At 41.0% G+C, this 20055-nt stretch overlaps 1 protein-coding gene across 1 annotated transcript; it reads left to right on the forward strand.

Annotated features, from left to right (window-relative positions):
- The first annotated feature begins 1056 nt into the window (after window positions 1–1056).
- Window positions 1057–10739, forward strand: LOC120064531 (glycine receptor subunit alpha-2-like). Its single transcript, XM_039015140.1, has 9 exons — window positions 1057–1124; window positions 1763–1890; window positions 4816–4883; window positions 6314–6537; window positions 7749–7831; window positions 7937–8080; window positions 8203–8417; window positions 9508–9657; window positions 10458–10739. The coding sequence occupies exons 1-9, from the start codon at window positions 1057–1059 to the stop codon at window positions 10737–10739; spliced, it is 1362 nt and encodes a 453-aa protein (XP_038871068.1).
- Window positions 10740–20055: the final 9316 nt, after the last annotated feature.

A 20055-nucleotide genomic window follows, 5' to 3' on the forward strand; every position in this document is an offset into this window, starting at 1 on the left:
ATTGGAAAACATTAGTCATTTGGGTCACACTTTATTCAGATAGTCCCGTATAGGTGATCTACAGATGGTTATACTATCAACAAACTATCTGTAGATAAGCAACTGCTTACCTACGTTTGACAAGTAGCTACAATTCGTAACATATAGTACTTTTTGCAAATTCTTACCTTATAATACGAATTGTAATTCATATAATATCATACAAAATGGGTGATGGACATCCACATATTAATACATACCACATGAAACGTAATATATCAAACTAAATGGAGTTTCTTAGATTTACTTACAGAATAATATGAAGTGCTCTGAGAACAGGTTGCAGCCAGCCAGCCAGTGTCAGGTGATGAAACATTCTAGAAAACTATTGTCTGACAACAAGATGTTCTGGCACACAACATCTGTGTGCAGTCCCTCCTGACCTGAGCACTTCCATATCCATACCTTTTTATGGACAGCTCTCAGGGGGATTTTACTCGAAACACAGGAATTTGGATCATTAACAACGCTAGTTTGAATTTATTTTTAAAATGTTGTATTCCTCATTTATATGACATATTGAAAATCAACTCGCGTCCTCCAGTTCTTAATGGTGCGCTTGCGCGCAAAGGTAACGGGAGCTATCCAAGTGCTGAATCTGAAGAGGCGTCCACTTGTCTCCATTCCAGCAGTGGACAGTCTTCAACGCAAGGAAAGATTATGCTTCAACACCGCTATATGTTTTTGAGAACATACATCTGTTTTCAGTGAGTTTTTGAATGAAAGTGAGAACGCCTCATTGACGACTCGGCGAATTGTGTCACCTCACGACGTTTTTTTTACAGGTAATTTTTTTGGTGGCAATGACTCAGAATTTATGATTCTGGGAACCAGTGTTTCATCAAACTAAACTATGATCCTACGGACTGGAATGCCACCTGCGTATTCTCTGTGTGCCACGAGAACACCCAACTGCGCTTTGGTCAGAAATAAAGCGATACTGCTGCTTGGATTGTGTTTGACCAGCATTCACATATGGAAGAAATAAAGAAGTGAAGAAATAAAAAATCAAGAGGAATGAATCGCCCCTTTATCAAAGTCTTAACTGCTTTATTTGCATGTTTAATGGGGACCAACAACAGCAGGTAGGTGAATGGCTACGTTATTGGCCATTTAACATAAACAAATAAAACTATTCCAAATCGAATTAGATACTTTCTTGGATGTATGTATATGTAGTCTATTCAACTGTAATGTTCATTGTTTGAAAAGGTGTGCGTTGCCATTAAAACAAAGTTTAGGAAATTTAATATGAACCTACCTAAAATGAACACGTTATTTCCCCATGGACCTCAAAGTTACAATGTTACTAATGGAAGGTAGAAATCATACAGCTTTAATGTTCAGTCATTGGACTGAAAATATAGCTTAGGATGTGTAGCCAAGCTAATCACTGCCTCTAACTCTGTGGGCGTTGTCAAAACGTTGTGAAATTATAGTAGCCTATGCCGGAGTGATTTATTTCAAAATGTGCATAGCCTATATGTATACAATGAGGAGAGTCACGATGCCAATTCTCCATTACAGTGACAAGAGACTTATTGCACACCTTGTCTGCCAAGGTGTTCTACACTATTATAATTCTTCATAATCATAGAATTTGAATCCCATTTGTGTTTCTCTCCATACCTATTCAGGCCAGGATCATATTTGGTTGTGTTTAAATAGAAATGTTTTCCCCACACTTTGGACTAAGTAGGTGTTTTCCATTTGTTTCTCACAGGGTGGTGGATGCCAAGGAGCATGAGTCCAGATCAGGATCTACTACTAACTTGTCTCCCTCGGACTTTCTGGACTCATTGATGGGTAGAACATCGGGTTATGATGCACGAATAAGACCGAACTTCAAAGGTTGGTTTTTATTTGACTTTCTTATGACTTGTTTAGTGTGGATTACAAAACCTTTGCATAAAATGCATCTGGGATTATCATTGTATCCACCTATATGGCTATATTTAATTTTCTAAAGTATTGACATCCCTTACATATTATGATGTAGGTGTATACATTCTCAACTGAACACACCCTCAACAGTCAATAGGGCATATTTTGAACAATGAATACATTCTCAACTTAAAAACCCCTCAATAGTCAATAAGGCCCATTATGAACATTAATTATGTACTTGTCTATTGATGGAACCCACTCCTTAAATATTTAAAGAAGAATGGCTATCAATCACACCTGTAGACAGTGACATCCTCATCCCTGTAGGATTTATGGGATTGAGCTATCGAACATGAAGGGCTCACATCAGAACCAAGCAGTAGGCTAGATATAGTTTTGTATCTCAGCCCACCACCACAACACCCAATAACTATAGCTATTTCCTCAATTGTCATTTATAGTGTGCAACAGCTATATTTACCATCAGTATTCAACACTAGAAAAACAATAATGAGCTTAAAGTTATAGATGTGGGCCCCAAACCAACGGTGGTGCCACAGTGACAGCCACAGATGAGGGATTGGTTCCCTCTAGCTAGACTGTGGGCTGTTGAGTTCCTCTATTGTTGTGTTGTGGTGAGGGGGAGAGACACAGCATCTGTCACTGTGATGGAGCTGAGTAAGGAGAGGGAAGGGAACTCATTGGTGGGGCTCAGGGAGCAGGTTGGCATTTATTGTCATGAATCTTGCCCTGGAGGCAGCTTTGCAGAGTGGTCACTAGCTAGCACAGCCACAAAGTCATACAATTCATTTAAACCTAACCTTAACCACACTGCTAAGCCTAATGCCTAACCTTACATTCTTGTTTTCATTATTTTTACAATATAGCCAATTTTGACTTTGCAGCTGGCTCATATAGTGGAAATTGCTCAGTTCTTCCTCCAGTGCAAGATTCATGACAATAAACGTCAACGGCAGGCAGGGGCACACCCCAGACAGGGAGGCAGGCAGGCTGGGTCAGGAGGGCTGGGAGACTAGTGGTGGAACAATGCTGAAGAGAAGGCCACTGTCAGGAGAGTAGCACAGGAAACCCAGTCTGAGATTGGTCAGCAAGACTCAGCCTCAACCCAGAAACATTGGCCCAGATCTATCCACTCCGTCTGGGAGAATGGAAAACAAGTGTAGACAAGACCTCAGAAATTGACTTAAGATCAGGGGAAGACTTGTCTGTTCTGAAAAGCAGAAACAATTTTAATCAGTTTATGGATATGGGAGAATGCTGGAGTAGAGGTGAAAAAAAGTCTGGAGTGAAAAACATGATCTTACCTTGTCTGGTAAAATGATGAAGGACAGAGTCTCTGGCAGATAGAGAATTCCAGTCTAATGAGGTGTAATACCACACCAACACATGCGCACGCACACACACTTACAGTACATTTGCACATCCATGTACAGTATACAGGGATATACATAGATGATGCTAGTTTATCACTTACAAACCATACTGTCACAACTATTCCCCACAGTGCTGCTGGAGCCTGACCTACATTTCCTTGCCAAGGTTGTTGTGCAGAGTTATTCCGTTGCATTTTTCTGTTACTGACGTTAAATGTAGTTGCCCGACTACAAACAGAGGCAAATATTAATACCACCACGTCACATTGAATATTGATGAATACACAGGGGAAGGGCACTGTGCTCACATCTTAACACAGAGACCAAGATTTGGCGCTGCTTTAAAGGGTCATTGCTGTCTGAGGCTGCTTGGAGAACTCATGCCAGTGAAGACTGCTTGGAGAACTCATGTCAGTGAAGGCTGCTTGGTGAACTCATGTCAGTGAAGGCTCCTTGGAGAACTCATGTCAGTGAAGGCTGCTTGGAGAACTCATGTCAGTGAAGGCTGCTTGGTGAACTCATGTCAGTGAAGGCTGCTTGGAGAACTCATGTCAGTGAAGGCTGCTTGGAGAACTCATGTCAGTGAAGGCTGCTTGGAGAACTCATGTCAGTGAAGGCTGCTTGGAGAACTCATGTCAGTGAAGGGCGTTGAGATGACATAGGGTTTACTATTTCCTACAATTTTTTTCCCACTGTTAATGTATTTACCAGTCATTCTGCCACCAGTCCTCAAAGATATTAGCGTAACGCTTCTGACACTAAATTAACTGTTCTGTTTGCATGTGCCACTGTTTAATGCCAGTGTGTGTGTGTATGTGTGTGTCAACGTGTCTCTCGGTTTGTCTTTCAGCATGTGTTTTTGTCTGTCCTTTAACCCCATCCAGTAAAACATTCCTTGTCATCCTTATTGATTTAGTCAATGACTAGCCCCACTTACCAGGGACCATACTTTTGAAGTAAGTCAGTATTTCTGAATGATACCACTGTTTGTTGAATAATGATCCCGCCATTTTTAACCTGGTCTTATTACTGTACCAGGCCTGCTTTTGAAGACAAACACTTGGTGATGAGATTAGTCAACGACTATCTGTGGCTTTATGACTTGCATGGCATGCTTAGGAGAACAACATGCCTTTCTTATGTTGACAGAAATACATACAGCCCATATTTTGGTGATAGATACATTTATTACACTCAAGTTACGTCCAACAGATATTGCACCACTATCTTCTTCAACCTCTCTCACCTCTATTTGCTAAAGCACCCCGTGCAGATGGCACATGATAATTAAGGGCTACAAAACGTATTGACTTTTTCTTGTCACCTCATTCTCACTCCATTTCACAGGTCCCCCTGTAAACGTTACATGCAATATTTTTATCAACAGCTTTGGGCTCGGTCACAGAGGCCAGCATGGTAAGTGTCCCGAACGTCTTCTTGCTTTACCTCTTCCCTGTCAAACATGTCAATGTGCTATCTGTCCTCCAACCTGCAGGTCCCCCAGTTAATGTTACCTGCAACATATTTATCAACAGCTTTGGTTCTATAGCAGAAACTACAATGGTGAGTTGGAGTGTTGTGCTTGGTCATGTTGTCTACAGCCTGGCTATTTTTCTCCTCTGGAGTTTAAGATTTAAATCATCCAATCCAAATAGTTTCTTTACTGTTCATGAGCTAATTTTCCTATTAGTTTATGGATGTTTTCAACGTTTGCTTCTTCATGTTCGATGATTCACTTTGTCCCATCCCCTTAGTCTATTGGCAGCTCCAGGGGGCAAGTATAGCACACTATACTCAAGGCAATATTGGATTGCTATTCCCATGACACTCCCTTGTGCATGTGTTAAATTAGTTCTGTTTTAATAATTTACACAGTGAATGCAAGCACATAATTCATTTTAATTGCAGCCAATAGCTGTAGGTGTGAGATTTAAGCAGATTGATCAGGTGTAATATCTGAAGACATCCAACTGCCCAAGGGGTAAACAATAGCAAACCTGGAATAGGCATTGAGATCCCATTCAATAGTTATATCGCAATGACAGTACTTTGCCAGCTGAGCTGGGGTTCAACCATTTGCCCACAGTTGTTCAATAACTTGTCACACATAAGCATACACATCTGGGACTGCCAATAGACTGTTGACCACAAATACACTACTGCCTACCAAATAGGTATGTTCTGAAAGGGAGAGAAAAGGCATCTCATCTGATACGGTCTGTTCATCTGCAATCAATTTAGCTTCTTAAAACCTGCATGATTCAATACTAAATGCATCTTCAAACTTCAATGTACTTCCTGGGTCACCCAAACATCATCTATCTCCTATTATGGACCTTCAGCAATAACAGAGGAAACTGATCATATGGAGCAAGTAACTAAGTTAGACTGATGGCTGCAATTCTTTGATGGCTCTTTTCAACACATTTGTATCTACTCTTAAAATGTCATTTGGATTTTAGATGATGGTATTGTGTGGTGATTTACAAACATACATATTTACAAATATGCATTGAAATCCATGTATTGCATCCATTCATTCATGCTATTATTTATCATATTACAATTCTATGTAAAAAAATATATTGAGCAATTTCTCTAGTTAAGGTTGTGGTAGTCCCACAGTGTCAGTATTCTATTACCATTGATATTAATATTAATATTGGTATCATTGGTGCAATATTAGTGCCTTAGTGCCAAATGTAATACTGCATGTCACTACGATGGAAGCAAAAACCTGAGGCAGGCATTTGGCCTACATATTAAGAGGATAATGTTGTTTTGTATTAGTAGCGCTATCATTCTAAATATGTAAAAGTCCACAGCAAAAAAATGTTTTCATGAGTAAGTGACCAGTCATTGTATTCACTGACTATGACACAACATATTCTAGTCATCAAAAGTAGAGTACTGTATATTTAATGGAGATAGACAAAAGTAGTTTATATGTCAAAATAAAGCAGTTCTAAAGCAGATTTCACTATTTCCTCAAGGATTACAGAGTGAACATCTTCCTGCGACAGAAGTGGAGAGACCCTCGGCTGGCGTACAGCAAATACCCAGACTCCTCTCTGGACCTGGATCCGTCCATGTTGGATTCTATCTGGAAACCTGACCTGTTCTTCGCCAATGAGAAAGGCGCCAACTTCCATGATGTCACCACAGACAACAAGCTCCTGAGGGTCTTCAAAGATGGTACCGTCCTGTACAGTATCAGGTCAGATGTGGGGCATGCATTGAATGGTGGACTCAACTCTATTGATTGGGGAAATAAGTGAAATAGGCTGGAGAGATGTAGAACAAGATCACGCAGAACATTTCCTGTTGGAAACATCCAAACAAAGAAAATATTAAAATCCAGTGAGATTTCAGCATACAGAGATTCCCTTTAACGTTAGTCTACTTCCAAGCCCTTAACGCACATGTAATTACTTTTGTAAGAAACATCAAAGACTATCTCTCTGGTTTCATGGGATTCATCTCAATAAAGCATTCCTTTACCTGGAGGAATTGGCTGCAATATGGTCTCCACTAAGAGTCTCCATAGAAACACAAACTACTAGAGTAGCCAAAGGCTACAGGGAATTTTTCTCCAAAGATGTTTAGAATACGTTCAGGGACGGAGTATGGGAAAAAAAAGCCGCTCATGTAGGCTATTCATTTCCACTGGGCATTTGCTTCATCCCTAGCATTGCATGGGATCAGTAAGATGGAATCACTTCGCAGTAGGTGCAGCCCACTCGTAGTAGATGAGACATGGGTAACCTTCATACAATAGCCTCCTCCTACAAAAATCACTACTACACTAACATTACATTAAATTTCATTTCATTTCAATATCACTTCAGTCACACAACTCCGCCTCAGATTTAAACCTCAAGGCAGCGGAATAATGCAGCTCAATTTTGTCCATTGGAGAGCTGATTCAGATGGGGGAGCCCAGGTGTGGAGGGAGGCAGGGGGTTCTGAGAGAACAGATGAAAGGTGGTTAGCCGCTCGCTCCATTCATGAGAGAAGAGATGAGAGAGAGAGCAGACTGCAGACGACAATACATCTCAGACGCAATAACTGTCCAGTAATGAAAGTGTGATAAGAACCTGCTGAAGGGAATCCCACATGCTGTGTGGGAGGAGGAGGCTCTCAGAGGGGAAGGAGAAAGAGCATTGACTGCAGGAGAGGAGCATATGTTTATCACATACTGTACACAGTAGGCATACATTGTAGGGAGCTTGTATTTAAATCTTGAAACAGTAAAAATTAGGTTCCATATAAGATTTTTACTTTTACATTACATGCATCTATTGAGTGAGGTATAGAACACGATAATGTAATAAGCCAGTATCTACATAATTTATATCATTTATTTGTACATTCACAAAGAATGCCTGCACAGTTGACTCCTTACCTTTACATGTCTCTTCTTCAAAGGTTGACTCTCATTCTATCTTGTCCAATGGATCTGAAGAACTTTCCCATGGACATGCAGATCTGTACCATGCAACTGGAGAGCTGTAAGTGACTGCTCCTTACATCCCACATGGCAAAGCACATGCAATATGTTTTGTAAAAATGCAATAACATCTCAAACATCTTTGCTGTATTCATTCATTCCTCAGTTGGCTACACCATGAATGATTTGATCTTTGAGTGGGAGAGCAAGGACAAAAATCCGGTGCAGGTGGCCGCAGGGCTGACCCTCCCCCAGTTTATCATGAGAGATGAGAAGGAGCTGGGATACTGTACCAAAAGCTACAACACCGGTCAGAGAACCACACACACACACATACTGTACACACACACACACAGACATTCTCACGCACACACACCACACCTCTCACCACACCGTCCCTGATCTGAGGTGTCAGTGTGTTTTGTTCTCCAGGTAAATTCACCTGCATTGAGGTGAAGTTCCACTTGGAGAGACAGATGGGTTACTACCTGATCCAGATGTACATCCCCAGCCTCCTCATTGTCATCCTCTCCTGGGTCTCCTTCTGGATCAACATGGACGCCGCTCCCGCCAGGGTAGCGCTGGGCATCACCACCGTGCTCACCATGACAACCCAGAGCTCCGGCTCCAGAGCCTCCCTTCCCAAGGTAATCCTGTTAACCCAAAGCAGGGTGAGGGGACAATCTGATGGAGGAGAGAGGGCCATGTTCAGATCAATCTTCCATTTCCTACTCATTTTTGAAGTCGTACATAATCAGATACTGCTCATGAAATGTAAATATGCCTAAGGTTGAAGTCTCCATGCTTCCCTGAATTTTGAGTATTGGGTTCTGATTCAAGTGGCCTAGGGCAATAGATAAGCAATCAATTGATTTATATCAAGCGAATGTCAATGCATTTGTGTCTTTCAATATTTAAATCAATAAGTTGCAAAACAGAGAAGACCTTTAAACATTACATTATCACAATATATTTAAGAAATGTATTTAACTTGTTAGAACAGTGATTTAGGTGGTGATATAACATGACTAAATTAAACAGTAGTGTATACACAGCGACAGTACACTGTCAAACACTAAATTGCTATTCACACTTACGCTAGCAAGAGGCCTCCAGTGTGAGTCATCTCTTGAAGATCAATAATTTTCCTACACATTGGACCACACATGACCACGGAGGGCTCGGCCACGTCAAAGAGGCCCACATGAAAAAAACGCTGATAAACATTAAGAGAGGACTTTGAGAGGCCCAACTCAGAGCAACAAAAGCTCAATATGCCTAAAGAGCACTCAACAACATTGAGTTGTTTTCTCTCCATGCATAAATGACCTGTCATTTTGAGAGACAGACGAGGTTATTGTAGGATGAATAAGAGGTCATCCTTCAGATTCTAGCCTCCATCTCACATCCGGCTGGGAGATGAAGGCTTCAGTCTAACTGCTACTGTTTCCTTTATGTTACCTTGGTAATTGAAGCAGCAATTATTTCCTTCCAGTGCTATCGCTGAAATCACTCATATCAATTTCAGCGTTGAAAGTTTAAAGCACTTGTTAGCAAATACCACCCCTCTAATTACGGTGATTTAGAATTTACATCAACTCTGATTAACATAACAAAGCACAATGAGGGAAGATAATAATCCCATTGAAATGTTAATTGAACGATGCATCATGACGCCAGGACATACAAGGATTATGCAGTCCCAGTAAACTATTGTTTGTTTGTTTCTTGTCACAGGTGTCCTATGTGAAGGCCATTGATATCTGGATGGCCGTGTGTCTCCTGTTTGTATTCGCTGCCCTACTGGAATATGCTGGGGTTAACTTTGTTTCCAGGCAACAGAAGGATTTACTTCGCTTGAGGCGAAGACAGAGGCGGACTCACAAGGTAAACAGTCTAGTCTTGAGGAGCATCCCACTGGACACATACTGCTTAAATCAACGTTGTTTCTACTCCATTTCAATGAAAATTACGTTGAACCAACGTGGAATAGACATTCAATTGACGTCTGTGCCCAGTGGGATTGCCTTTAGAACAGTCACTGCAAAGCCCAGACTCATTAACCATTTTTAAAGAGTGGGAGTTCCACTCTAGTATTTTTTAATTGCTATTGAAGAGATGGGGAGAGACAGGAAAGATTGAGAAAATGTGTGTTGAAAATGCAATATGCGACCAGGATTCGATCAATCCCTCGCTTACACAGGCTTACATGCACCAAAGGCAGGCGGTGCCAGTAACTGCTACACCAAATCCCAGGGCCTCATGGCTGAACATATGAATGGTGTCTTTCAAAAGGAAGTGTGACATGATGAAACTGGGCTGAATGAACATTTAGGGCAGTCAGAGACTTGTTGACTGAAGTGTGTCAGGTTATCTAAGGTTATCTAAGTGTGTTAGCTTGTTGTTGCTGCTGCAGCAGAGGGAGGGAGGTAGGGAGGGTGTATCTGGGAGACATTCAGCTGTGTCCCCAGTGTTAATGAAGCAGCTGTAGATGTCGCTTGGAGGCATCCTCAGGTAAAGGGTACAACACCTGAGTCACGGGCCAAGAAAAGGACGCAAGAACATGGCTACTGGCCATACACCACAATGTCATAGTGTGTGTGCACATGGGAGTGTGTCTGAAACTCTTTCTCTCCATTGAACAGAAGCATACTCACCATGGTTCTGCCTTTGGTTTGTTCCACCAGGATGATGACATGAGGGATGGCCGCTTCAATTTCTCTGGTTACGGCATGACTCAGTGTCTGAAGGATGGGTCGGCTGTTAAAAACGCTGTCCCAAACCCCAGCCCAGCACCACCAACCCCTAAAGAGAAAGAGGTGATAAGGAAAAGGTTTGTGGACAGGGCCAAGAGGATTGACACTGTGTCCCGAGCAGCCTTCCCTATGGCCTTCCTCCTCTTCAACATCTTCTACTGGATAACATACAAGGTCATCAGGCATGAGGACATTGGCATGCAGTCAGGGTAGTCACTCTGCCCGGCAGGATTTACCTATGGAACTCTCATCTCTCTCTCACTCTAATTTTACTGAATGAGAAATGATTGGACAGCACAGTGAGACTACTTTATGTTGTGGGACTGTACATGGAGCAGAGGCACAGTGAAGCTGGGGGTGGTGGTGTTCTTTCAGGGATAATTGATAGGTGTTCAAGCAAAATCGAATAGACTAATGCACATGTTTTAGATAAACAAGTGAACAATTGGTGAGGCACAGATATATTCCTATGTGTTAATGCATCCTGGAGATTCTACTGGGTTTTTACTCAAGGCACAGAGCAATGATGTAAAAAGGTGGACCAAATTTTATGAGACAATACTGCCTTTGCATTTGTGCAACCTTGCAATGGAGCAACATTCCATGCATTTGTATGTGGAGTAGTCTGGGCTTTAGGGTTAGACTTTTGTGTGGTTTTCATATAAAGGTTGATTTAGAGCAGTTTTATACAATTATACTGCAGTTCCTCACTGTTTCTACAAGCAGCAGTTCTATTTATTAGGCAACGAGCACAATGTATACACACACACGTTTTACTATCCTTGTGGGGACCAAACAATTGATTCCCATTCAAAATCCTATTTTCTTTATCCCTTAACCCTAAACCTAACTCTGACCTTAACCCTAACCCCAAGTCTAAGACTAAAAAAGGCTTTTTCCTTGTTGGGACTGACAAAATGTCCCCACTTGATTGAATTTTCCTTGTTTTACTATCCTTGTGAGGAGTTCTGGTCCCCTCAAGGATAGTAAAACCAAACACACACACATCTATAAGGCCTACATGTGTGAATAGATTAAATCCAGATTGACAGTTAGATACTGCATTTTTATAAGCTACCCAAAGCCTTATCATGGATTTGGAGATAAATGGTAGGCTTCCCTATCTTTCACAAAGCAACGTCTCTTCTCGCTCAGCTGTCTGTCAGAAGTGAATGCACGTATTTATTTAAAACTCAGTAAAATTTTGCCTAAAGGTGGTTTGTATTTTCCACTCCCCTTCAATGTACAGTTGAAGTCGGAAGTTTACATAAACTTAGGTTAGAGTCATTAAAACTCGTTTTTCAACCACTCCACACATTTTTTGTTAACAAATTATAGTTTTGGCAAGTCGGGTAGGACATCTACTTTGTGCATGACACAAGTCATTTTTCCAACAATTTTTTACAGACAGATTATTTCACTTATAATTCACTGTATCACAATTCCAGTGGGTCAGAAGTTTACATGTACCTTTAAACAGCTTGGAAAATTCCAGAAAATTATTTAGAAGCTTCTGATAGGCTAATTGACATCATTTGAGTCAATTTGAGGTGTACCTGTGGATGTATTTCAAGGCCTACCATCAAACTCAGTGCCACTTTGCTTGACATCTTGGAAAAATCAAAAGAAATCAGTAAAGACCTCTGAAAAAACATTGTAGACCTCCACAAGTCTGGTTCATCCTTGGGAGCAATTTACAAACGCCTGAAGGTACCATGTTCATCTGTACAAACAATAGTACGCAAGTATAAACACCATGGGACCACACAGCCGTCATACCGCTCAGGAAGGAGACGCGTTCTGTCTCCTAGAGATGAACGTTCTTTGGTGCGAAAAGTGCAAATCAATCCCAGAACAACAGCAAAGGACCTTGTGAAGATGCTGGAGGAAACAGGTACAAAAGTATCTATATCCACAGTAAAACGAGTCCTACATCGACATAACCTGAAAGGTCGCTCAGCAAGGAAGAAGCCACTGCTCCAAAACCGCCATAAAAAAGCCAGACTACGGTTTGCAACTGCACATGGGGACAAAGATCGCACTTTTTGGAGAAATGTCCTCTGGTCGGATGAAACAAAAATAGAATTGTTTGGCCATAATAACCATCATTTTGTTAGGAGGAAAAAGGGGGATGCTTGCAAGGCGAAGAACACCATCCCAACTGTGAAGCACGGGGGTGGCAGCATCATGCTGTGGGGGTGCTTTGCTGGAGGAGGGACTTGTGCACTTCACAAAATAGATGGCATCATGAGGCAGGAAAATTATGTGGATATATTGAAGCAACATCTCAAGACATCAGTCAGGAAGTTAAAGCTTGGTCACAAATGGGTCTTCCAAATGGACAATGACCCCAAGCATACTTCCAAAGTTGTGGAAAATGGCTTAAGGACAACAAAGTCAAGGTATTGGAGTGGCCATCACAAAGCCCTGACCTCATCCTATAGAACATTTGTGGGCAGAACTGAAAAAGTGTGTGCGAGCAAGGAGGCCTACAAACCTGACTCAGTTACACCAGCTCTGTCAGGAGGAATGGGCCAAAATTCACCCAACTTATTGTGGGAAGCTTGTGGAAGGCTACCCAAAACGTTTGACCCAAGTTAAACAATTTAAAGGTAATGCTACCAAATACTAATTGAGTGTATGTAAACTTCTGACCCACTGGGAATGTGATGAAAGAAATAAAAGCTGAAATAAATCATTCTCTCTACTATTCTGACATTTCACATTCTTAAAATAAAGTGGTGATTCTAACTGACCTAAGACAGTGAATTTTTACTAGGATTAAATGTCAGGAATTGTGAAAAACTGAGTTTAAATGTATTTGGTTAAGGCGTATGTAAACTTCCGACTTCAACTCTATATCAAGTCATCATCATTACATACATGTTATCTAACCTAATTCATTATTCAACGTATCATCGCTATTTTCAAACTCCATTTTTTGCATTTCATTTTCTTCTTGTTCTATTCTTAAATATGCCACACAGGGTACATGACAGGGTACATGACAAACTACTGACCCACAGACAATATCCCACTACTCAATATTCCCTTTTTGCCAAATAATTTGTTTGTTTGTATCACAGATAAATATTTAGAGTTGGGCTGTACGTTTTGTAGATTTAATTGTAATGAAACGTTTATTGTAATGAAGGCAGATGATATGTTTCTAAATACTGAGATTTCTATTCTACTTCTTAAGATTCCTCTGAGGACTGCTGAATGCATTCCCTCTTTGGGCAGTACGTATTACAGTTAACATTGTATACTATACAGTATTGCCAGGATATCCTCATAACACAATGGTATCGAGCAGCTATTGGTCCTTGCACTCCTGACATACTACAAGGGAAGTATTTTCTTGAATGCTCAGTGTTTCCCCTATATGCATTTAGCAGCGGTGCAATGTAGATGTATAGATGTATTCCCCAGAAGTTTTCTTCCCCGCGCACCGCAGGAAGACCCCCCCCCCCCCCCCCCCCCCTACTCTGCCACCGCTGCTGAAAGAAGTCCTAGGGGAAACTGTTGCTGTTTCTGAAAAAGGTTGTTTAAGAAACTGTACATCAATAAAGTTGAGTGTGCACCACATTTGCCCTCTCCCTCATCATGGTAGTGTGTTGTCCCATCTTCAAACAGACTGTCAGAACTTCACATGATGTGTACCGTATGGAACTAGCTGATCACATTTTAGAAGAAGTATGATGCAGACTACAGAGTTCAATATTTCTAGTGGGATGGCAACAGGGAATCATTACCCATAAATAATGATTAGAGACCAACCAAGAAAAATCTAGTAAAACAGACAGCACAGACATCTCTATGGTACCTTGGGACAAAGTTAGAGGATAAAAAACAACAACTGTCCTTTCTTCTTACCTGGCCAATGACTCAGGGTGACTGCTGAAGCCTGGCTGGGCTCTCTCTCTATCCAGGTCGCACCGTGTGACACAGACCTGGGGCGACAGCGGGCTTCCGCTAATGTAGGATAATGGACCTCATGGTGTGTTGGCGAGACATCACAGCAGGTAGCGTTTACCTGTGTGGACACCACCTGAATAGAAAATGCCAGAGTGGCTTCACTGCCACGGCAAAAACATTCTATTAGACATACACCTGGGGCTAAGTGGTAGCACCTCCTAAACGGTCTCCACTCAGTGCAATTGTCTCCGAAGTTGTTTAATGTGAAAACCATGGAAAACACTGCTGCCCAGAGAGAATCATGTTATGCTCCCTGACACCAAATGACCATGTGAATCATCTTAATTAGACAGAAAAGATAACATTGCTCTACTGTATACTGGACTTACCTTTCCCACTAGTTAATTCACTGGACCTTATTACCATGCTGGAAATGAATGTGAGAGATCAACGTTGAGCCACATCCAACACAAAGTGTGTTATTGGAGATGATTGACTCTATCCAAGCAAAATAATGCATACAACTGTGGTTGAGTGTTTCACATCAGGATTCTAAACTGATTCATAATGTTAATAGTCTACAAATAATACCTCCCATTTACTGTAGGTGACACTTTACGTCACTGTTCATTATTGGTCTAAAAGGCAAGGATGCAGTCTTATTGAAATAGCCAGTCAGTGACAGCTTATAAAAAAATACAATTATTTTCAGAATAAAGTGTAAAAATAGATAGCATCTTAATTGTCTCAGAGAGGAAATACGACTTCCAATCGTTCATTAGGCTTCTAGACGGTCTGGGAGGGAGAAAAAAAGAAATTACAGGGTTTCCATAGCAACTGCACAGAAATGGAAAGGCCAGTGTGTGGGGAAAGTGGGGATTGATTGAGTTTGAAAACTGGTGGATCATTTTGTCACAGAATATATTTTGTCTTTCTCCTCTTTAAAAGGCTGGGAGATGAATATTTTGACAAATGAAAACTGTTTTATGTTATTCCAGTGATTAAACCAGCCTTATAGATGACCACAACAAAGCTATTATCATTGTCATCCAACTCAAACCAATGTTAACCCATTATCCTGTCTGGAACAGCAAAACAGCCCCCCCAAGTCTATACAAACTAACTACCAAAACCACTTAATGTCAATTCAATTCCCACCTTTAGAGGCTTCGATTCCCCTCCAGGCCTTCCAAGACTGGTTTACCTGCTCTTAGGAATTTTTCAAAGCACAACGATTCTATCATTCTAAATCCCTACTCCAAAGTGCATAAATAAATATCCCTTTCTAATCACAGAGTTGTACTGCTCAGAGATATGGTTTCTAACGAGAACTGATAAACACTGTTTATGCTCCTAATGGGACATGTACAATTAGAGGAATTAGACTGAGCAACCCTACACTTTGACTGAGTCAGGCATGTCCCATCAGTCAGAAGAAGTAGTCAAATCAGAAACTAATATAAATGTGTTAGGATGTGATAAGGAAAGAACACAGGGGAGTCGCTAAATTGAACAAATACCATAATACATGATTGATATTTGATAAAGTAACGCAATTGGGATTTACGTCTGAGGTCTACTTTAAAAGTGTCTGTGATGGTTCCATTCAAACACATTACTGGGAAGCGCTTTTAAGAGTATTTATTTTTTAGACTATCTGCATAAGAAATGTTGTATTTGGAATACTGCAAGTGTGCCACTTGGAATTGTAGTCAATAAACACAGGGTGAGAGAGTACTTCCGCGACTACTAGTCAAGGTGAAGTCGAAATACATCTTCAATGTAGAGACACTTGGTATAGTTGTGCCTACTTCTCTATTGTAATCAATAAGCCTATGTATTTCCACATAGATTTGACACAGAGTCACAGGCATTTATTGGGATGACTCATGTACTGGAGGGTAGTCACTAGCTGGCACAAAAACAGTCACAATCTGATTTGAAACCTAACCCTAACCTTAACCACACTGCTGACCTTATGCCTAACCATAAATTAAAGGGATACTTTGTGATTTTGGCAATGAGGCCCTTAAACTTCCAGTCATTGTGCTAAAGCTAGTTGGCATTGGTTTGTGAAACTACTTCTAACTTCCTTCATATTGGACAAAGTCATAAAAATGGTATCCAGAAGTTCATCTAACTCTGGGGAATTAGATAAAGGGCCTAATGTCAAAATCCCTAAGTATCCTTTAGACCAAAAAGCAATTTTTTGTACGTATTTAGCCAATTTTGACTTTGCAACTGGCCCATCTAGTGTAAATCTCTCAGCTCTGCCTCTAGGACAAGATGCATCCCGATAAACGTCAACCTGCGACATAGTCCTGCAGCGAAAGAAACCTCAGTCAATAGCTATACTAACCAAGCCAGGAGCAGAGCGATCAAGGTTGACCTCCTGTCACTCAGAATCAACATAAACAATGACTTCTCTCCACCAACAACACTCATCATTGCTGGTGTTAACATTACCACAATGATGCCTCTGAAAACAGTCAATCAAGTATCTGGGGATTGTTTGTCCCTTAATAGATTATTAAATTGTGATTCATGTTCAGCAACATAAGAATTCCAAAAAACTGTACAAGATGGAAACTAGGCTACATGTTGTCTTGTCAACGGATTTAAATCTGGAATGACTGGCAAATTGCCTTCATGTCTTTAAGGCCAATTCCACCACTTTTCAAGCAAATTTTCATATCCAGAACAATACCAGTGTCTACATATGTGAAAACAGCACATATCTACATTTTGTAGAAAAAAAAGTGAAAAAGTTCTACCTGATGACATTTTAAAAACAGTGATTTTCAAACACTACGAGATTCGGAGTGACGTGTGGAGAAAGAAGATACCCTCCCTCTGGACTCATTGCAGATTTTGAAAAAAAATGATTTTGACCTTTCTTCTTATCTTTTTAACCACAGATCATAGAAACGTGCCATTTTCACATATATTGACTCTGGTATGGTGCTGGAGATGAGTTTGAAAAGTGGCAGAATTGCCCTATAATAACCTTCAAACTACACTGAACAAAAATATTAAACGCAACATGTAAGTGTTAGTCCCATGTTTCATGAGCTGAAATAAAAGATCCCAGAAACTTTTCATATGCACAAAAAGCTTATTTTTCTCAAATTGTGTGCACAAATTTGTTTACATCCCTGTTAGTGAGCATTTCTTTTTTGCCAAGATAATCCAGATGTGGCATATCAAGAAGCCGATTAAACAGCATGATCATTACATAGGTGCACCTTGTGCTGGGGACAATAAAAGGCCACTCTCAAATGTGCAGTTTTTTCACAACACAATGCCAGATCTCTCACGTTTTGAGGGAGCGTACAATTGGCATGCTGACTGCATGAACGTCCACCAGAGCTGTTACCAATGAATTTGGCAGTACGTCCAACCAGTCTCACAACCGCAGACCACGTGTATGGCGTCGTATGGGCGAGCGGTTTGTTGATGTCAACGTTGTGAACAGTGCCCCACGGTGGCGGTGGGGTAATGGTATGGGCAGGCATAAGCTATAGACAACAAACACAATTACATTTTACCGATGGCAATTTGAATGCACAGAGACACTGTGACGAGATCCTGAGTACCCATTGCTGTGCCATTCATCTGCCACCATCACATCATATCCAGCAACTGAAGAGGAGTGGGACAACATTCCAGAGGCCACAATCAACAGCCTGATCAACTCAATGCAAAGGAGATACTGACTGGTTTTCTGATCCATGCCCCTACCTTTTTTTAAGGTATATGTGACGAACAGATGCATTTCTGTATTCCCAGTCATGTAAAATCCATAGATTAGGGCCTATTTAATTTATTTAAATTAAATGATTTCCTTGTGAACTAACTCAGTAAAATCTTAAAAATTGTTGCATGTTACATTTATATTTTTGTTCAGTATATTTTGGCTTCGGAGAAGTTGCATATGCAAGCTTCATGTCTGGTCCTCGTCTGCAATGGCACCTGATGACATTCCTCTGTCAGGAACCGCATTCTTCATTCTGATGAAAACACTTCTGTGGATCGAGGGCAGATGCCCTGCAGTCATCCTTCTCAAACTTAACGAAAGTTAGCTTGCAATAATGGGATGACAAAACAAATCCCAATGCATTCCCCTCAGCCTGCCAGGCAGTGAGGTTTGAAGAGACCTCCAGGCAGAAAACCATCCCCAGCTGATACCATAACAAATCGAGCAGGTGCCTCAGTACAGGCGCTGTATACCTAACCCCAGAGGAAAACCTAAAAACCTGTGTGTGTTTGAAGGAGAGGCCGAAGGTGTGAATTAGTGTGATTGTTGTGAACAAGACAGACAGCAGAACAAAACGCAAATGGCAGGTATCACCAGATGATACAGTTCTCACAAAACAGGTTCAAAGCTGAATCATTTGAATTGCATGGCTTTTTATTTTTATTATTTTGCAAAGAATCCCATGACAGTGAAAACAAAGAGTGCCTACAACAATGTTCTCCAATTATGTTTTCTAGACAAAAAGTATTGTGACAGTGAGTCCAAGAGCCCTGGATCCAATAACAGCCTTAGGCATTGGAGCACAGATAGCATTGTGGTGAAAGAGAGAGAAAAGTGGAATTTCTCTGGTCAGACAGTGTGCCACAGACAGGAGCTGCTGTGTCGCGATCTGACTTTACGAGAACCAAAACGGCACATCCCCATCCTAGGGTCCTCCAGGGGCGAACTTCACAAAACTAGGGTCCAAAAACTTGGTAGAACTACACCATTCGTCTCACCACACCTTTAGTCAAACAGCCTGGGATGAGGACTCATAGGAAAGCTGCTGTTTGAGCACACATAGTAACTGTACTACATTTGGTCAACACAAGACAATATCCAAGATGGATTTATTTTATAGCGTCTTACAGAAAACATAACTGAGCCATAACGGGAACAGACACAAAGATTTCTCAGCTTCTAACCAGGGAGGCAGGTGTAGACCTTTGCCATCCCGTTACCTCCTAAAGTTTCATTCTGAACACACAGTGTTTCACACTTCAGATCAGAGTAAGAAGCCCGTCTCTCCCAGTGGGCACAGCAGCAGCAGCACAGTGTTTCACAGGCTGCCGGTCTGAGGGGAGAGAGGAGTAGCTATTACACACAGATTAGAGGTGTGAAGCACAGGAGGTGGTCCAAGGGAGACATGCATTCACACGCGCACACATTCATACAGTGCCTTCAGAACGTATTCACACAACTCAACTTTTTCCACATTTTGCTTTGAAAGGGACTAAACATATATTTGTCACTGGCCCACACACACTACCCCATAATGTCAAAGTGGAATATTGTTTAGATGTTTTTTTTATACAAAATAATAATAATAAAAATAGTATTATTCAACCTCTTATGGCAAACCTAAATAAGTTCAGTAATAAAAACTAGCTTAAGTCATAAGTTGTATGGACTCACTGTGAGTAACAATAGTGTTTAACATGATTTTTGAATGACTACCTCATCTCTGTACCCCACACATACAGATAATTGTAATGTCCCTCAGTCGAGCAGTGAATTTCAAACTAAGACCACGGATGTTTTCCAATGCCTCACAAACAAACAAAAAAAGCAGACATTGAATCTCCCTTTGAGCAG

The sequence above is a fragment of the Salvelinus namaycush genome, chromosome 19, assembly GCF_016432855.1.
Source record: "Salvelinus namaycush isolate Seneca chromosome 19, SaNama_1.0, whole genome shotgun sequence".
In the NCBI taxonomy this organism is placed as follows: Eukaryota; Metazoa; Chordata; class Actinopteri; order Salmoniformes; family Salmonidae; genus Salvelinus; species Salvelinus namaycush.